Raw genomic sequence first — 15,939 nt, forward strand, 5'->3', positions numbered from 1 at the left:
ATTTTTTTTTTTTTTTTTTCATTTATTTAACGCTTGAACGACCTGAGAACTGTTTTTTTTTTTTTTTTTTTTGTTTTTCTATCGTACCTTGTACCTATGAATATTTAAATTGTTGATTTTAAGAGGACAACAAGAAAATGGTAATGGTGGGGGTGGTGGTGGTGGTGGTGTCGATGCATACAGGCTCGGATGTTTTATTTGCAAACATGTTTCTACTCTTTTGACTACTTTTTTTTTTTTTTTTAAAAAATTTTCACTTGTTCGGTTTCACCGGAACCTGACCTCTTAACGGTTCAAATACAAGTTAAACGATCATTAGTTATTATTATTATTATTATTATGTATTGTTATTAGTGGTCCGTAAATGTACCTGGCGGATGAAAACAAAAAAAAAAAATTTTTTTTTTACAGTAGCAATGAGGCCTTTTCGTAACGTAATTCCTTAATACCTTTCCACCACCATCATCATCCTCTAAACCGATCGTGACTTTTCCTTTTTTTTTTTTGCCTGGACACCCTGTACGACACCGCATCAACCGCATCCTTGAGGATGAGAGAAATGAAAAAAGAATGTTTTCATTATGTTGCAATTTTTGATTTAACATCTCTGATTTCACTTAAAACAGCAACACGCTGACATAATTTTCAAATCGAACGCAAGAGAAATTCTCGTCCTTTCGGGTAAATTATGTCAATCCTGTAACATTGATGGAATGGCCGTTGATTGGAAGACTCTAACAACCTTTAACTTTTCCCTGTATCCGTTTTAGAAAGAGTGAAAGAGAGAGAGAGAAAGAAAAGGGTGGACGAGTGATAGGTACGTCAATAGGTAGATAAAGAGAGAGAGAGAGAGAGAAACTAAGGCCTTTTCTACGTACGAGAAACTGTTTGTGTAATTATCCATAAATTGATTTTTTTTTTTTTTTTTTTTTTTTAGAAAAAACATACAAACCGTAAAAGAAGTACAAACGTGTGAAAACAATGGAAGAAGATGACGAAATAAAAAAAAAAGAATCATTTCCGGTTTCGTTTAAATTTTTTTTTTTTTTTTTTTTTGAAATTTACGTTGTTAAAACGTCATAAAGCGAAAAAAAAAAAATCGCTTACCGTCATTTTGATTTTTTTCTTTTTTTTTTTACAAATATAAAGAATTTTAAGCGGTTTCCATTAAAGGTAAAAACTATTCAAAGAGTCGGCAAATTTTCAGGTTCACGTTTCATATCCAAAAAAGGAAGTGTATATACACAACCTTAACCTAGTTTTTCATCATCAGGTGTAATGTAGAGGAATCATGTGATAATATTATTATTATTATTTTTATTTTTATTTTCAGATGCGAAACGATTGAAATAAAATTCGATGATTGTGTTGTTCGAAAGTGATAAAAAAAAATTAAAATGGCCGAAACTGGTGAAATTCGCGACGAAAAAAAAAAAAAAAAGAAAGTGCGCGAGAAAATTCGAGTAAATTCATTCGTGCGTACCTGAACGTCGTCGTCGTCGTCGTCGTCGTCGTTCAGCAATCGTAACAAATTTTGATAATTAGTTGTTTGGTGATAAAAAAAAAAAAAATGAAAGATAAACGTTGAATTATTATTATTATTATACGAAGATGAATATGCCTGCCTCCCTGCCTCCCTGTTTTCTTCTCGTAAGAAGAAAGAAAGTAAAATTTGAAAAGAGAATTACACACAGGGACGGATGGAAACGAGGAGGAGAAGGAAGAAAGGAAGAAAGAAAAATGGCGGACGGTAAGAATTTCACATAATTTTCTGTCAAGGTTTGGTTATCACTTAATGATCGTTTTTTTTTGCTCTGGTTAATATCGTCGCAAACTTTCGGCGAAAGTTTTTCTTTTTTCCTAATGGCGTAATTTAAACGGGATGAAAATAATAGCAAAAAAAAAAAGAAAAAATTTCCAAAGTTTTCAGACGATGTTATCCATCTATCTATCTATCTATCTATCTATCTATCTAATTAATGAGACGTTAGACACCTGGCAACACAAAATCCAATAGGATAATACGATGATGACGTATGTGTTGCAGGTGGTTCCAGAATTTTCCAAAAAAAAACTATTATTATTATTATTATTATTAATTTATTTCGTAGAGGAAAATGTGAAAAAAATTTCACAAAATTTCCACACCGTTTTTCCATTGATTTTGATTTATTTATTTATTTATATAAAAAAAAAAAAAAAACTATTACGATGATAATGATAATAAAGGGAAAACGGGTCGAAAACAATAAAGAAAAAAAAAAAAATTAGGTAGGAAATCGGTTGCATCAGTCGAACAACAAAAAAGAAAAATGGCGGTCGCGGATTTGATCTTAAAAACTAGGTCAGAAATGTTTTTTTTTTTTTTTTTGTTTTCTTCCCCGTCGTCAGTCGTGGTTGTAGGGACGTAAAATGGCGTTTAAAGGGATTCAGGTTGTCAGGTTTTTGTTGTTTTTTTGTAAGGTATAAGGTAAATTTGCACGCATTCGCACATGACACATGAGACACTTTGGACAATGCGTCGTGGACTCTGAGGTTGCATTCACTCGAATTTCAATTTTTTTTTTTTTTTTGTATTGTTGGATAAATAGTGGCATCATCATCAAAAAAAGTTTTTTTTTTTTTTTTTTTTTTTTCATATTTTGTCTTTTGCCAACGCGACATTACCCTTCCCCCCCCCCCCCCCGAGGGAGAAAATTGGGTGAGTGGGTGGATGGGTGATTGACGATAAGTAACAAACAACCAACGGGTGTTTGTTTGTTTTCCCTTTGATCTCCATACTCATTTTTTTACTTTGAATATCCGTTTGTTATATCATCGCGATACGACGACAACAACCATCATCATCATCATCATCATCATCATCATCATCATCATCAGCTGATCGGATTATAATTTTATTAAATGTATTTAATTCAATATCTGGAAATTCGATAGGGATTTTGATATTTTGAAACTTTGGTTGTTGTTGTTGTTGTTGTTTGTCTTGTTGTTGTTTTTGTCTTGTTTCTATAATTTCTTTTCTTTTTTTTTTCTATTTTTTTGTGTTTTTTTCTTCTTCATTCTTGACTTCTTTATAATTCAGATAAAATCTGGTTTAAATAAATTGTTTTTCCAGTTGGTTGAATTTTCTTCTCCAGTTCACCGATTCTGCGTAACATCCGACCTCTATTAGTATCCGGTTATGTTATTATTTACTAGTGCCTTTGTCTACTCATCATCACTCGGTACCTGTTTCCCCCTCCCCCTTTCTCTCTTCTCTTCTCGTTAATGAATAATTATTATTATTATTATTTTTCGTTTTCGTATGAGAAAGAACTTGATTGGTATATTATTGGTCGATCCGACAGGAAAAATCGCGACGAATGAGAAAAAGGAAAATGTCGTTCGAAATCCGATTTGATTACATTATTAATACGTAAATTCGAGAAGGTTTCTTTCTCTCTACGAGAAAGTATCGGGGAGGGGGGAAGGGGAAAGGGGGAGAATTGATTTTTTAAAATTATTTTACATACCCGCACGCGCACTCGCATACTCGTTCACACTCTCTCACGTACGTAAGTGAATAATTATTTAAAATAATTCAACCGAAATTTGTTTTTTTTTTTTGAATGAATTTTAATTTTTTCTATAGGAAAAAAACGGAAATCGTTCGTATTCGTTCGTTCTTCTTTTTCTTTCTCCTTCTCCTTCTTCCACGTCGTCCGTGGAAAAAATAAGGGGTGCCAAATTTACTATGTAAAAATCTTAGGAAAAGAAGAAAGACGTTGAGTTTCAAAACAAAAGAGGATTTAAAAGGAAGAAAAAAAAAACGAATGGAAAATCGTTTCGAAACAAAAGAAATTGTGCAAATCAAAAAAAAAAGATAAAAATAATAATAATGATGATGATGATGATGATAAAAAAAAGTTAGAAGTTTCCGGTTTGAGAAATACGAAGTAAAAGAAAAAAAATGATGAAGAATCGGGAGGAGGAGGAAGAGGAGGAACAAACAAAAATCATTTTGGTTTTCGTGTTTTTTTTAATGCAAATTTGAGAAGGCGGAGGGGCGTTCTCGTCAAAAATAAAAAGAAGAAGATGAAGAAGATGACGAAAAATGAATGAATGAACGTGTCAAAAGAAAAAAAGAAAAAAATGAAAGGTACGCCGGGAAAAATAAGTAGGTGAGAATAATAAAGAAGAGAAGAGAGTCTAAGAGAGTTTAAGAGGAAAGTGAAAGAGAGTGTGTCACAATTTATACACATGATTGTACATGTGAGACGGAGAAGAAGAAGAAGATTCATCTCGATTGACGATGCGGAGGATTATTTTCCTGACAGAAATAAATGGCAAAATTAAAAAAAATTGTGAATACAACACACACGAAATCCGTTGCGCGAGAGTGAAACATCAACCGTGACGTCACATATAAAACGTTAAAAAATTTCACGTTTCATTTCCATCTCTAAACGTAAAAGATGATGATGATGATGATGGAACCTTTTTTTCGAAACTCCAGAATTCAAGTTCGAAAATCAGGTTTCGAATTTTCCAAAATGACGTCTTTATCCCTCCCCTCCCCTCCCCTCCCCATATCATCATCATGGAGAAAAATTTTTAAATAAACGAGAGAAAAAAAAAGAAAAAAAAATTTTTTGTAAAAGAGCGAATTCATTGGACGATACGATTGATCAATGATAAATCCGTAGCGATAAAATGAAATGTCGTTATCGAAAAGGGGATTTATATGTGATACGGAAAACGTCGAAACTCAGACGCGCAACCATAATCTCGAGTATCTGCTTTGCATTCGCGTATTCCCTCCTCGAAAAAAACCTCAGTCAGTCAGTCAGTATATGCCTCACGTTGTCCGTGGCCAGGTGTTGTTTTCGGTTGTTCTTCGGTTGTGGTTGTTGTCGTTGTTGTTGTTGTTGTTGTTTTTTTTTTTTTTTTTCTATTTTATTATTATTATTTTTTTTTTTTTTATTATTAATATTTTATTTTAACGTTACGTACTTTTATTACCACCATTATTATTATTATTTTTTCTGTTTCGTTTTACCTGTTCGATTCTTGACTATTTATTTATATTTATTTATTTATTTACCTACCAACGCGACCGTCGGTAGGTAGGTAAATTACGTATTTATTTATTTTATTTATTTATTTATTACTTATTAAAAAAAATGGACGCGCACATACATTCGTAAAAAAAAAATCGCGTTTTAAAGTGATTTAATTAATTTGTGCGTAATATTTATTATTTATTAATCGGGTACGAGTTTGAAATTTATTTTCGGTCGATAATAATAATAATAATAATAGTTTTATTTAAAAAAAAAAGTGATTATTATTATTATTACGCCGTAAATTTGTGATTCGGGGGAAAAAAAAAATAAGAAAAACTCCGTCGTAATTATTATTATTATTATTACTACTACTACTACAACTACAACTGCTACCATCATCGAACTATCATTGATTGGGATTTTATTAATTGGATACTCGATTTTTATTATTATTATTATTATTATTAATCGTTAATAATAATAAAAACCTTTTTCTTAATTTTTTTTTTTTTTTTTTTAATGAAAAAGAAAAAGGTCTTCGCATCGTTTATTAATAGGGTAATGAAAATGAAAATGAAAAAGCAGAAGAAATCATTTTTTTTTTTTTTTTTTAAACGACATACGTAAATAAATGGGGAAAAGAAAAATAAAAGAAAAGAAAGAAAAATTTATTTAAATTGTTCAATTTGAACAACAAATTAAATTTTTATTTTTTTATTTTTTTATTTAACGCACGCAACTCGTCATTGTCATCAAATAATAATAATAATAATAATAATAATAATAATAATAATAATAATATTATTATTATTATTATAACTGTTATTGTTATGTATTTATCCGCGAAGGAAAGTTAGTATTGAAATTATTAGAAAAAATTTGAGGAAATGAATTTTAATTCGTCCCGTAAATAGGGTTAAAAATCAGCATTATTATTATTATTATTAAATCGTTTCAGAAAAAAAAAATTAATTAAATTAAATTAAATTTCTTTGTTTAGGGTTGAAAAGAAAAATCTAGAAAAAATTTTTCCGATTTGAATTTAATTAATAAGAAAAAAAAAAAAAAAAAACAAAAATTGAACGTAAAAAAACGCTTGAATTTTTCTTTCTTTCTTTTTTTTTTTTTTTTTTGATATAAATGGCTCGAAAAATTATTATCATTATCATTAATATTATTATTATTATTATTATTATTATTATTATTATTATAATTATTATTATTAATCTTATATTTTGAATAGGGCGCAAGTTTCGTGAAAATGCCGCGTACGGAGAGAGTTTTATGAAAATTTATCCGGAAAATTTTTATTTTTTTTTAATAATAAATGCTATTCGATTATTTTGAAGAATATCGTCATCATCATCATTATCATTATTATTATTACTATTATTATTATTATTATTATTATTATTATTATTATTATTATTATTGTCATCGTTCGTTTTCCGACAGTGAAATGCATATAAAAAAAAAAAAAAAAAAATTTTCTTAATAAACTCTCAACAGTTTCCGAATTATTAAAGTTCATTCATTTTCTATCATTCGCTTACTTAGGTTCCAGTTTTTTTTTTTGTTTTTCCCCTAAATCTTATCCCTCTCTCTCTCTCTCTCTCTCTCTCTTTCTCTCCTTTTTTCTCTTTCTCTTTTTCTCTTCTTTTCTCTCTCAGATTCTTTCGGTTTCTCCTTTTAAAAACGCATCGAATAGCATATTTAAAGGAAACGTAAATATCTTTGTTTGATATAGAATTTTTTAGTATTAAACGCAAATTTTTCACATTAGAAAAAAAAATGATAATAATAATGATGATGATGACGACGACGACGACGATGATGATGATGATGATTAAAGCCAAATCGAAAATCCTATTCATTACGTATAAAATTTTTTCTTTTTAAAAAATTTATTTATTTGCGCATCGTAAATAAATAAATAAATAAATAAATAAAAGCCGTAAAAAATAAATAATGATAATAATAATAATAATAATAATAATTTAAACAAAATTATTTCGGGTAAATAATTAATGATGATAATAATAATAATAAATCGGTAGAAAATCGATAAAAATTATTCAACGAATCCGAACCTGATTTTCGATATGCGTATTATTATTATTATTATTATTATTATGTATACGTATTATATTCACGAGTGAGCCGCGACGATGTTTTATTATTATTATTATTATTATTATTATTATTATTATTATTACTAATAATTTTTCACGCGATAATTTTTTATTTATTTATTGTAAATTTTCCTTACGACTAACAAATAATTTTTTATTTTATTTTTTATTTATTTCCACAACGTCTCTCTCTCTCTCTCTCTTTCTATCTATTTATCTATTTATCTATCTATCTCCATCTCTCTCTCACACACACACACACACATTTTTGTTTTTCGTTCGTTTGTAAGGAATCACACATGAGTGGATAGGAATAGGTTTATTCCTCGAGCCTTGATGCGTAAGCAAGCACCGACGCTCGCTCAAAAGTGTAAAAAAAAAAAAATAATTTTTTAATATCCAACTCGATTTTCCCTCTTTTTCTAACTCTCTCTTGCCTCACCTTTCTCTCTCTCTCTCTCTTTTACTTCTTTCTTCCAGAAAAAATAAATAAATAAGTAAAAAAAAAAAAAAAAAAAAACAAAAAAAGGCGAAAAATTTCACGTTCCGTTAATAAAACATAAACAAAAAAATTATTTTTTAGTTGATTTAACGAATTTTCTAATGACACGTACTCGCAACCTCTTCTCGTTCAACGCTTGTTATTATTATTATTATTATTATTTATTAAGTTTTTTTTTTTTTTTTTTTTGCTTGCCATAAATATGTTTATATAAAAATAATAATAATAATAATAATAATAATAATATTTTTTAAAAAAAAAAATTTTAAATTATTCGAGGGAACGAGCAGCGGGAACGAGAGCGTAAAAATTTTTTCATAGGTTTCCGTTGAAAAAAAAAAATTACAATTTCCGTCATTTTCATCATCATTATTATTATTATTATTATTATTTTAATTTTAATTTTTTTTTGTATTTTTTTTTTTTTTCGGCAGAATTTGTGCCTGAAATGACAGACGTAAAAAGTGACGGGTGTAGTGATTGTGTACCTAAAGTGTTTGACTGCGGTGATTAAAATATAAATTTTTACGAGGGGGAAAAAAAAAGAAAAACCCGACAGGAATTTTTTTTTTTTCGTCATCGTCGTCGTCGTCGTCATCATCATCATCATTTTTTTTTACAAAAGGTGAGTGAGCGAATATATATATATATATTTTTTTTTTCAATTAAAAAAAAAAAAAAGAAAAAAAAACGGAGTCGTTAAAATGGTTAAATGATTCGCTATAAAATATCAATTATTTATTTATAAGTTTGATTATTATTATTATTATTATTATTATTATTATTTGGTTTGTTGCGCTCGGACCCTTTGCGATGCCGTCGTCCATTTTGTTTTTTTTTTTTTTTTTTTATTAAGGCATCCTCCGCTGAGATTTTTTTTTATTTTTCGTAATTCACGTACGATACGACGAAACACACGACAATTTTTTTCACACGTAAATAAACATACAAAAACACGCGCACGCACTCACGCACGTACGTACACATCCTTATCATATTTTATAATTCTCCTATCATAATTAACAAATAAAAAAAAAAAAAAAAAGAAGTCACCAAACGGTTGCGTCGTCAGTCAGTCAGTCATTCAAACAAAAAAAAAAAAAAATGATAACGAAAATTTGTTTTGTATTTAATTTACAAAAAAAATTTTTTTTTTACGCGGTTTTGCTGACACTGTCGACGACGTGGAAGAAGAAGAAGAAGAAGAAGAAAAAGAAAAAAAATGATTTTTTTTTTTTTTTTCAAATAATAATCTTCCGTCGGACGACGATAGTGAATTTAATAATCTTCCTAATTCTTCCTACTTTTTATTAACTACCTGTTAGCCATGTCAAGGGAATAATACCACCACTACCACTACCACCACCACCACCACGTTCGACCTAGAAGCGAAGGTAAAGGGATGTGACGTAATCAACCGTCACTGATAAAACGTCGAAACGTCCTTAAACAACCTTCCGTATCATGAGAGATAATTTTAAAAAGTGATAAGACGTTTTTTTTTTTTATAGTCATTTGATTATTTATGACAAAAAAAAAAAAAAAAAAAAATTCATAGAAAATTCGAATTTTTGCAAGAGAGAGAGAGAGAGAGAGAGTGTGTTGGAAGATGAAGAACCAGGAAAAAAAAACCCTTCGGGTATCGACAACGATGACGATGACGATGACGGAGACGACGACGACGACCACCGACGACCACCGACGACGACGACAACGAGCGACGATGCTATAAAAATCCCCCTAAGAAAAAATTATTATTATTATTATTATTATTATTATTTTTATTATTTTATAGCGAATGGGTTATTTATAATAATCTATTGACAGTTTTGTCAATCTCATAAAATTATTTAATCCTAATTCTTTAACGTATTTTATAGTCTATAAATTTAAAAGAAAAAAAAAAAAAAAAAAAAATTAATTAAAATTTTTTATTTTTATAATTTCGCATTGTCAACACGCACACACGCACACAAACGTTCACATGTTTTTAATCATATGTAAATATTCTCTCTCTCTCTCACTCTCTCACTCTTTTAAATGATCTAAAAGAGGAGCATAGTTTTTTTTTTTTTTGTGTGTGTGTGTGATAAGATAATAAAGACGTCACGGTTATTGTTGTGAAACAACATATCGGCCCGATATTTATACCGTGATAAGAAAGGGCTGAAAATGAAGGAGAGAAGAAGAAGAAGAAGAAGAAAGGAAATGTATAGTAACCCGTTTTTTTTGTTTTTTCACAGATAAAATGGACGAACATTCGCAAAATTCAGTTAACATTGTCGCATCGTCGATATCCGCATCGTCGTTGCCCTATTCCCACCTGTATCCGAGTAGCAGAACTCCGTACGATTTGCCTCATCAACAACAGTTGCCGCCTCATCAGCAACATCATCAGGCATCTCTCGCTCGTCCGACGTATGCGGAACACAACGCGAGTTCGAGAACATCTTTCGACGTCGTTCAAAACTCTCGAACTTTCGATATATCGTCGACGTATCCAATGAATGATCTCGGTCGGTATTCGTCTTCGGACGATGGAAATAACAGATATCAAAACGATTTCGATTATCGTTGCGAAGAAAACACGCGTATTAGCGATGGGAATCAAAGAATGACGGGTGACGAATATTGGGTGGGAGGGAATTCTTCTGCCACGAATTTAACAAACGGACCCATTGAAAATAGACTCGGGTATTTTGGACACGTGACGGATGTTAAACCCTCGGGTATTAATCAGGGGAAAATGATTAAGGAAGCGAGGATTCGAAGGCCCATGAACGCTTTCATGGTTTGGGCAAAAGTCGAAAGGAAAAAATTGGCGGATGAAAATCCAGATCTCCATAATGCGGATTTATCCAAAATGTTGGGTGAGTTTTATTATTATTATTATTATTATTTTTTTTTTTTTTGGTCAATTACGTACTCGTATCCTCGACCCAATTACAACCTTCGTAATAATGTCCGATGGAGAAATTAATTAATAATAAGTATTACCCGATAAGAAATTCTGTAGGCTCGTACTTATATTCGAACTCATTACTGACGTAATCAATGCCCCCCGCACACACACACACACACACATCTCTGCGACTTTCTTTCAAAATAATCACTACTACCAACCGAAAACTTGTTTTTTTTTTGGTACTGGAGAGAGAGAGAGGTAGGAGGAGGTATACGAGAGCCTGGAGATACGAATCCGCTCCTTTAATTAACGCGGTAATAAATATTATCTCGGTTATTAAAAAAAAGTTCTTATCGACTCCGATTTACGGTATCTTCTTTTTTTTCCGTCTTGGAGATGTCTTTTGTGTCTTTACTACCATTTTTGATACAACCCAAAAAAAAAAAAAAAAATTTATTCCGATATAATAAACATTTTAAACGATTCCCCCCACCCCCACCCCCCCGGGCCTGGAGGTTCCACGGAAATTTTGATTTATGCTTGTGGTGGTGGTGGTGGCTTATGATGGTTGATTTTCATCTTTTTTTTTTTTTTTTTTTTTTTCTCGTTCGTTCCCTTATATCTTTTCATCTTTTTTATTTATTTATTTATTTATTTAAAATTTCATTCATATCTTCTGCAACAAACTCCCCTCCCCCTCACCCTCCCTCTCTATCTCTATCTCTCTCTTTCTCGTCGTTTTCAATATTTTAACGTATTCGATTATTTTACCTTTTCTTACCTGTTTTCCCCCCTCTCACTCTCTCTCTCTCTCTCTCACTCACATTCTCGATCTTTCCTTTTATCCTCCTCCTTCTCCTTCTATTCTTTTATCGGGAGACATGATCTTTTAGGATTTTTTTCGTTTTTCCATTTTCTTTTTTTTTTTATTTTTATTTTTTTTTATATTTTGAATAAGCCATTACCGTGTCTCGCGATAGTTCGGACGGAGTTTATCGTTTAATTTAACCTTCATCTTTTTTTTTTTTTTTTTTTTAAAGTTGCCCATCGTTAATAAATTTACCCGATCTATTTTTTTGCTGACTTTGTATAGAACCGTTTTACTCGAGTTTTTTTTTTTTTTTTGCCTATTATTATCATTATCATCACCGATCGATCGTTTATTATTATTATTATTATTATTATTATTCGTTAATGTTTTCATTTTTTCCCCAGCACAGTTTCTCTCTCTCAATATATTTGTCTATCTATCCACTCCGTCGAGTTTTTTTTTTTTTTTTTTTTTTTTTTTGGGGGAGTTTTTCTTTTTTTTTTTTTTTTTTTTTTGTTAGGGGTTTGGGGAATGGTACAAAAACCCCCCCGGGCCCGTAGGGGGAGAACAGATCATTTTAAACGACTTACCTCGACTATTTCCTTTGCAAACCTTTCAATTTTATTTTATTTTTTTTTGTTGTTGTGTGATTCGTTTCGAGTGTCAGTAAGAAAGAAAAAAAGAAAGAAAAAATTTATCGAAACGATTCGATATATCTATCTATACTACTCCCACAATCGATCGATCGATCTATCGATTGCAAAAAAAAAAAAAAATGATTTGATAAGCCGAAAATGAGTATAAGAAAAAAAAAAATTAAATTTAAACATTTTCATACGTCGTATTTACTATTTTGTTGTGATTGTTGTGGTTGTTGTATAGGTTCGATATATATTTGCCCCTCCGGGGCAAATTTAAAAAAAAAAAAAAAAAAGACTGACAACGGAGATTTAAACGTCATCATGTCTAATGAATGATCTTTGGGGTCGCCTTTTTTTTTTTTTTTAAAAAAAAAATTCTTTTCTCTTTTTTTTTTTTTTTTTTTTTTTTTTCTTTCAACCTTAATTATTATGGTTGTGTCAAGTAGGTGTTTTCGTTTCGTTTAATCATTCCACGGCAAAATTTTCTTTTTTTTTTTTTTTTTCTCCAAGAGAAAATTTACGGGATTCGAACTCGCGATCGTTTCGTCTCGCGTCGATCAATTCCCCATTCAAAATAAATGATAATCCGTGAGAGAGAGAGAATAAAAAATATGACGAAAAATAACAAAGAGAGCGAGAGAGAGAGAGAGAGAGAGATAGTCGAAATGATTTACTCTTTCCCGTTTGAAAATTTAATTTAAATTTTAAATCGTATAATAATAAAATGGCGGGAAAAAAAAAATTGACGTAAAGTTTTTTTATTATTAATTAAATCGTGTTTAATAAAATATATAAGATTCGTGTCGATTAATCGCGCGTCGTTTACGAGCCTAAATAAATATCGATGTGGGTGAGATAGAAAGAGAGAGAGAGAGAGAGAGAGAGATAGATAGAGATAGAGAGAGTGTGGGGTTTATGGGACATCGATGGTTACGATCGTTACCATCATCGTCCTAGTATAATAATAATAATAATAATAATAATAATAATAATAATAATAATAATAATCGGAATAATTCGTGGTCCAAGCGGAGGTGTGTCCGGTCTAATCTCGTCATTTGGGTGTAAATAATTTTAAAATAAATTATCGAGAATCGAGATCTCGCGATTATTTACATTAGGGGTGGAGAACCAGAATCATTTGTAATAGTCAATAGGTCGTACCTGATTAAAACGCCCTATTTTTTTTTTTATATTAAATGAATATTGGAAACGAAACGTAAATGAAAGTAAGCAGTTTTTTTTTTTTTTTTATTATACTAATAATAATAATAATAATAATGATGATGATGACGATGGTGTTGGTGGTGGTAATGCACGCGGTAAAAATTTTTATTAGTTATTAAGTTAACGCGAAATTTATTTTTAATGAAATTTATTATTATTATTATTATTATTATTATTATTATTACTACCACATAAAGAGGTATAAAGGAAAACGAAGAGAGAGAGAGAGAGAGAAAGGAAGGATGAGGAAAAAGAAGAAAAAAAGTTTTTTAGCGTGAGAGAGAGATTAGTAGTAGAAACCGCTATGCGAGAGGAAGAGTGAGAGAGAGAGAGAGAGAGAGGTGACTGAAAAAGATTTACGAAACGGAAACAATAGAATAAGACTAATGTTAATCTTTACTAAAATGATTATAATGCCGGACGTTGCTAAACAAAGAAAGAGGGAGAGAGAGAGGGGGGAGAGAGAGTGAGAGAGAGAGAGAGATGTATATACGATGAAAGGACGGTTGAACATCTGAGAAAAAAAAGACAACCGAGGCTAAACGCCGGCGGAAACAAATCGGAAATGAAGTTCCGTTTAAATAAACCCGTACATGTTTTTTTTTTTTTTTTTTTTTTTTCGTTCGAAAAGGCCGAGTGAACACGCAGGAGGGAGAAAAAAAAAAATTTAATTTTTTTTTTTTTTTTTATTTGCAATTTTTTATATTCATTTCGCGCCGCCATGTTTGGTCCCAACACAAAATTGGACATTCTAATTTTTTTTTCGTAAGAGAAGGGCATTTTTCTAATTAGTCAGTCACTTACCTTGATGATGAGACGGCATAAAAACAAAGAGAGAGAGAGAGAGAGAGAGAGGTAGAGAGAGATAGAAAAACAAAAAATTTTTTTTGTTTTGTTTTTCGAGTTGGTTAAGCCGACGAATGGAACGAACACGAAGGCAACGAACCGATTTCAGTTTTATTTTAAATAAAATTAATTTAATTTAATAAAAATCAAATTCGATATCGTAGTGAGAGAGAGAGAGAGAGAGAGACTATATATATATAAATTGAATGAGGCGTGTTGTCATTTCCTCCCTTATTCCGATACTGTCGTGAGAATATGTTTAGGGTAGACAATCGAAACGAGCATAATCAGCATATATTTGTATATAACCCATCACAAAGAATTTTAAATGCTGATTTGTAATAAAAAAAAAAAAAAAAGAAGGAAAGGAAGAAAGAAAGAAAGAAAAGAAAACTGACTTGTCAAGAACTTGTCAACTTGTCGATCATCGGGTCACATACGATCGTCGATGACGATTTACAAGGCGGTGGGTGAACTTTAGAATTCTCTTTTGGAAACAAATCAAAAAAATTATCGAAAAATCATAGAGAGAGAGTGAAAAATCATAGAGAGAAAGAGAGAGAGATAGATTTAAAAGTTAACAAAACAAAAAAAAAATTTTTTTTTTTTTTTTTTTTTTTTTTAACTTTTAAAATTTTCTCAAGACGAACAAAGAAAGGTTCACTTTGGAATGTGAAAAAATGATGATGCCCAGTTAGGCGAGAGTTTTAATGGGGATCACCCAACCGGAACCTCCCTCCTTTCTCAGGTACAAAATAATGAACTTCCGGTTCGAGAATGTTACAGGCTTCGTTTTTTTTTTTTTTTTTTTCGACGTACGAATTAATAAACAAATGCAATATCAATCGGTCGTTTCGTTTTTTTTTTTTTTTTTTTTAATTCGACGAAAATTTTAACCTTTTCCCTCCCCTCCCCCCCCTTTGACCCTTTGACCTTTTTTATCCCGAGTCCAACCGACAGCGATTAGGGGGGAAAAAAAAAAAAAAAACGAGTCTTCGACATATCGATTCGGGAGACACGTCGCATCGGGTTTTTTTCTCACTCGCGATTTAAACATGGCGGCGACGATGACGATAATGATGATGATGATTTCACAACGTTTCAGGTATTAAAAAAAAAAAAAACGAAATTTTTAATCACCGCGCCAAAATTATATCGAATTCAAATTCAAAAAAAAAAAAGAAAAAAAAGAAAAGAAAGTTAATCATAATCATCATCATCATCATCGTCTTCGTTTATAAACATGGCCGCCATCGAAATAATTCTTTTTTATTTTATTTTATTTTATTTTATTTACGACGCAACAGAAATTGATATATTGCGTATTATTATTATTATTATTATTATTATTATTATTATTACGAGAGCAGGAACGCCTTTAAAAAAAAATCAAGTTTCTAACTTACGCGACAAGGCATAATTTATAATAATAATAATAATAATAATAATAATAATAATAAATTATTTATTTATACCTTAAACCTTAATTGCAATGATTTAATAATAAAAAGGTTCAGGTGTTGATTGCGTTTATTCAAAGGTGTTTGCTCGAATGGAAAAAAGTAAAAACTTGTTGTTGTTGTTATTGTTGTTGTTGTAATTTCGACTCGTTTTGTTTGTTGTTGTTGTTGTTGTCAGTTTGACTTTTAAATTAATTTTTTTTTTTTTTTTTTGTTAAATTCGAAAACTTTTAAAAAAATTATTATTATTATTATTATTTTAAAGAGAGAAGTGACAAATTCTTCTTTTTTCACGACGGAATTTTTTTCGTGGAGTTAGACAAAACGGTGCGAAAATTTAAAATCGGTGTGAGAAAACTCGAAAAAA

At 30.3% G+C, this 15,939-nt stretch overlaps 1 protein-coding gene across 1 annotated transcript; it reads left to right on the forward strand.

Annotated features, from left to right (window-relative positions):
• Window positions 1–9,930: 9,930 nt before the first annotated feature.
• On the forward strand, window positions 9,931–11,595 carry Phum_PHUM433270 (sox17/18, putative; the record flags this gene model as incomplete). The annotated part of the gene is made up of 2 exons (XM_002429399.1): window positions 9,931–10,552; window positions 11,546–11,595. 2 exons carry the CDS (start codon window positions 9,931–9,933, stop codon window positions 11,593–11,595), a joined length of 672 nt encoding a protein of 223 aa, XP_002429444.1.
• Between the last annotated feature and the right edge of the window lie 4,344 nt (window positions 11,596–15,939).

This window comes from Pediculus humanus, genomic scaffold (assembly GCF_000006295.1).
Source record: "Pediculus humanus corporis 1103172108202 genomic scaffold, whole genome shotgun sequence".
NCBI classification, from domain to species: domain Eukaryota; kingdom Metazoa; phylum Arthropoda; class Insecta; order Psocodea; family Pediculidae; genus Pediculus; species Pediculus humanus.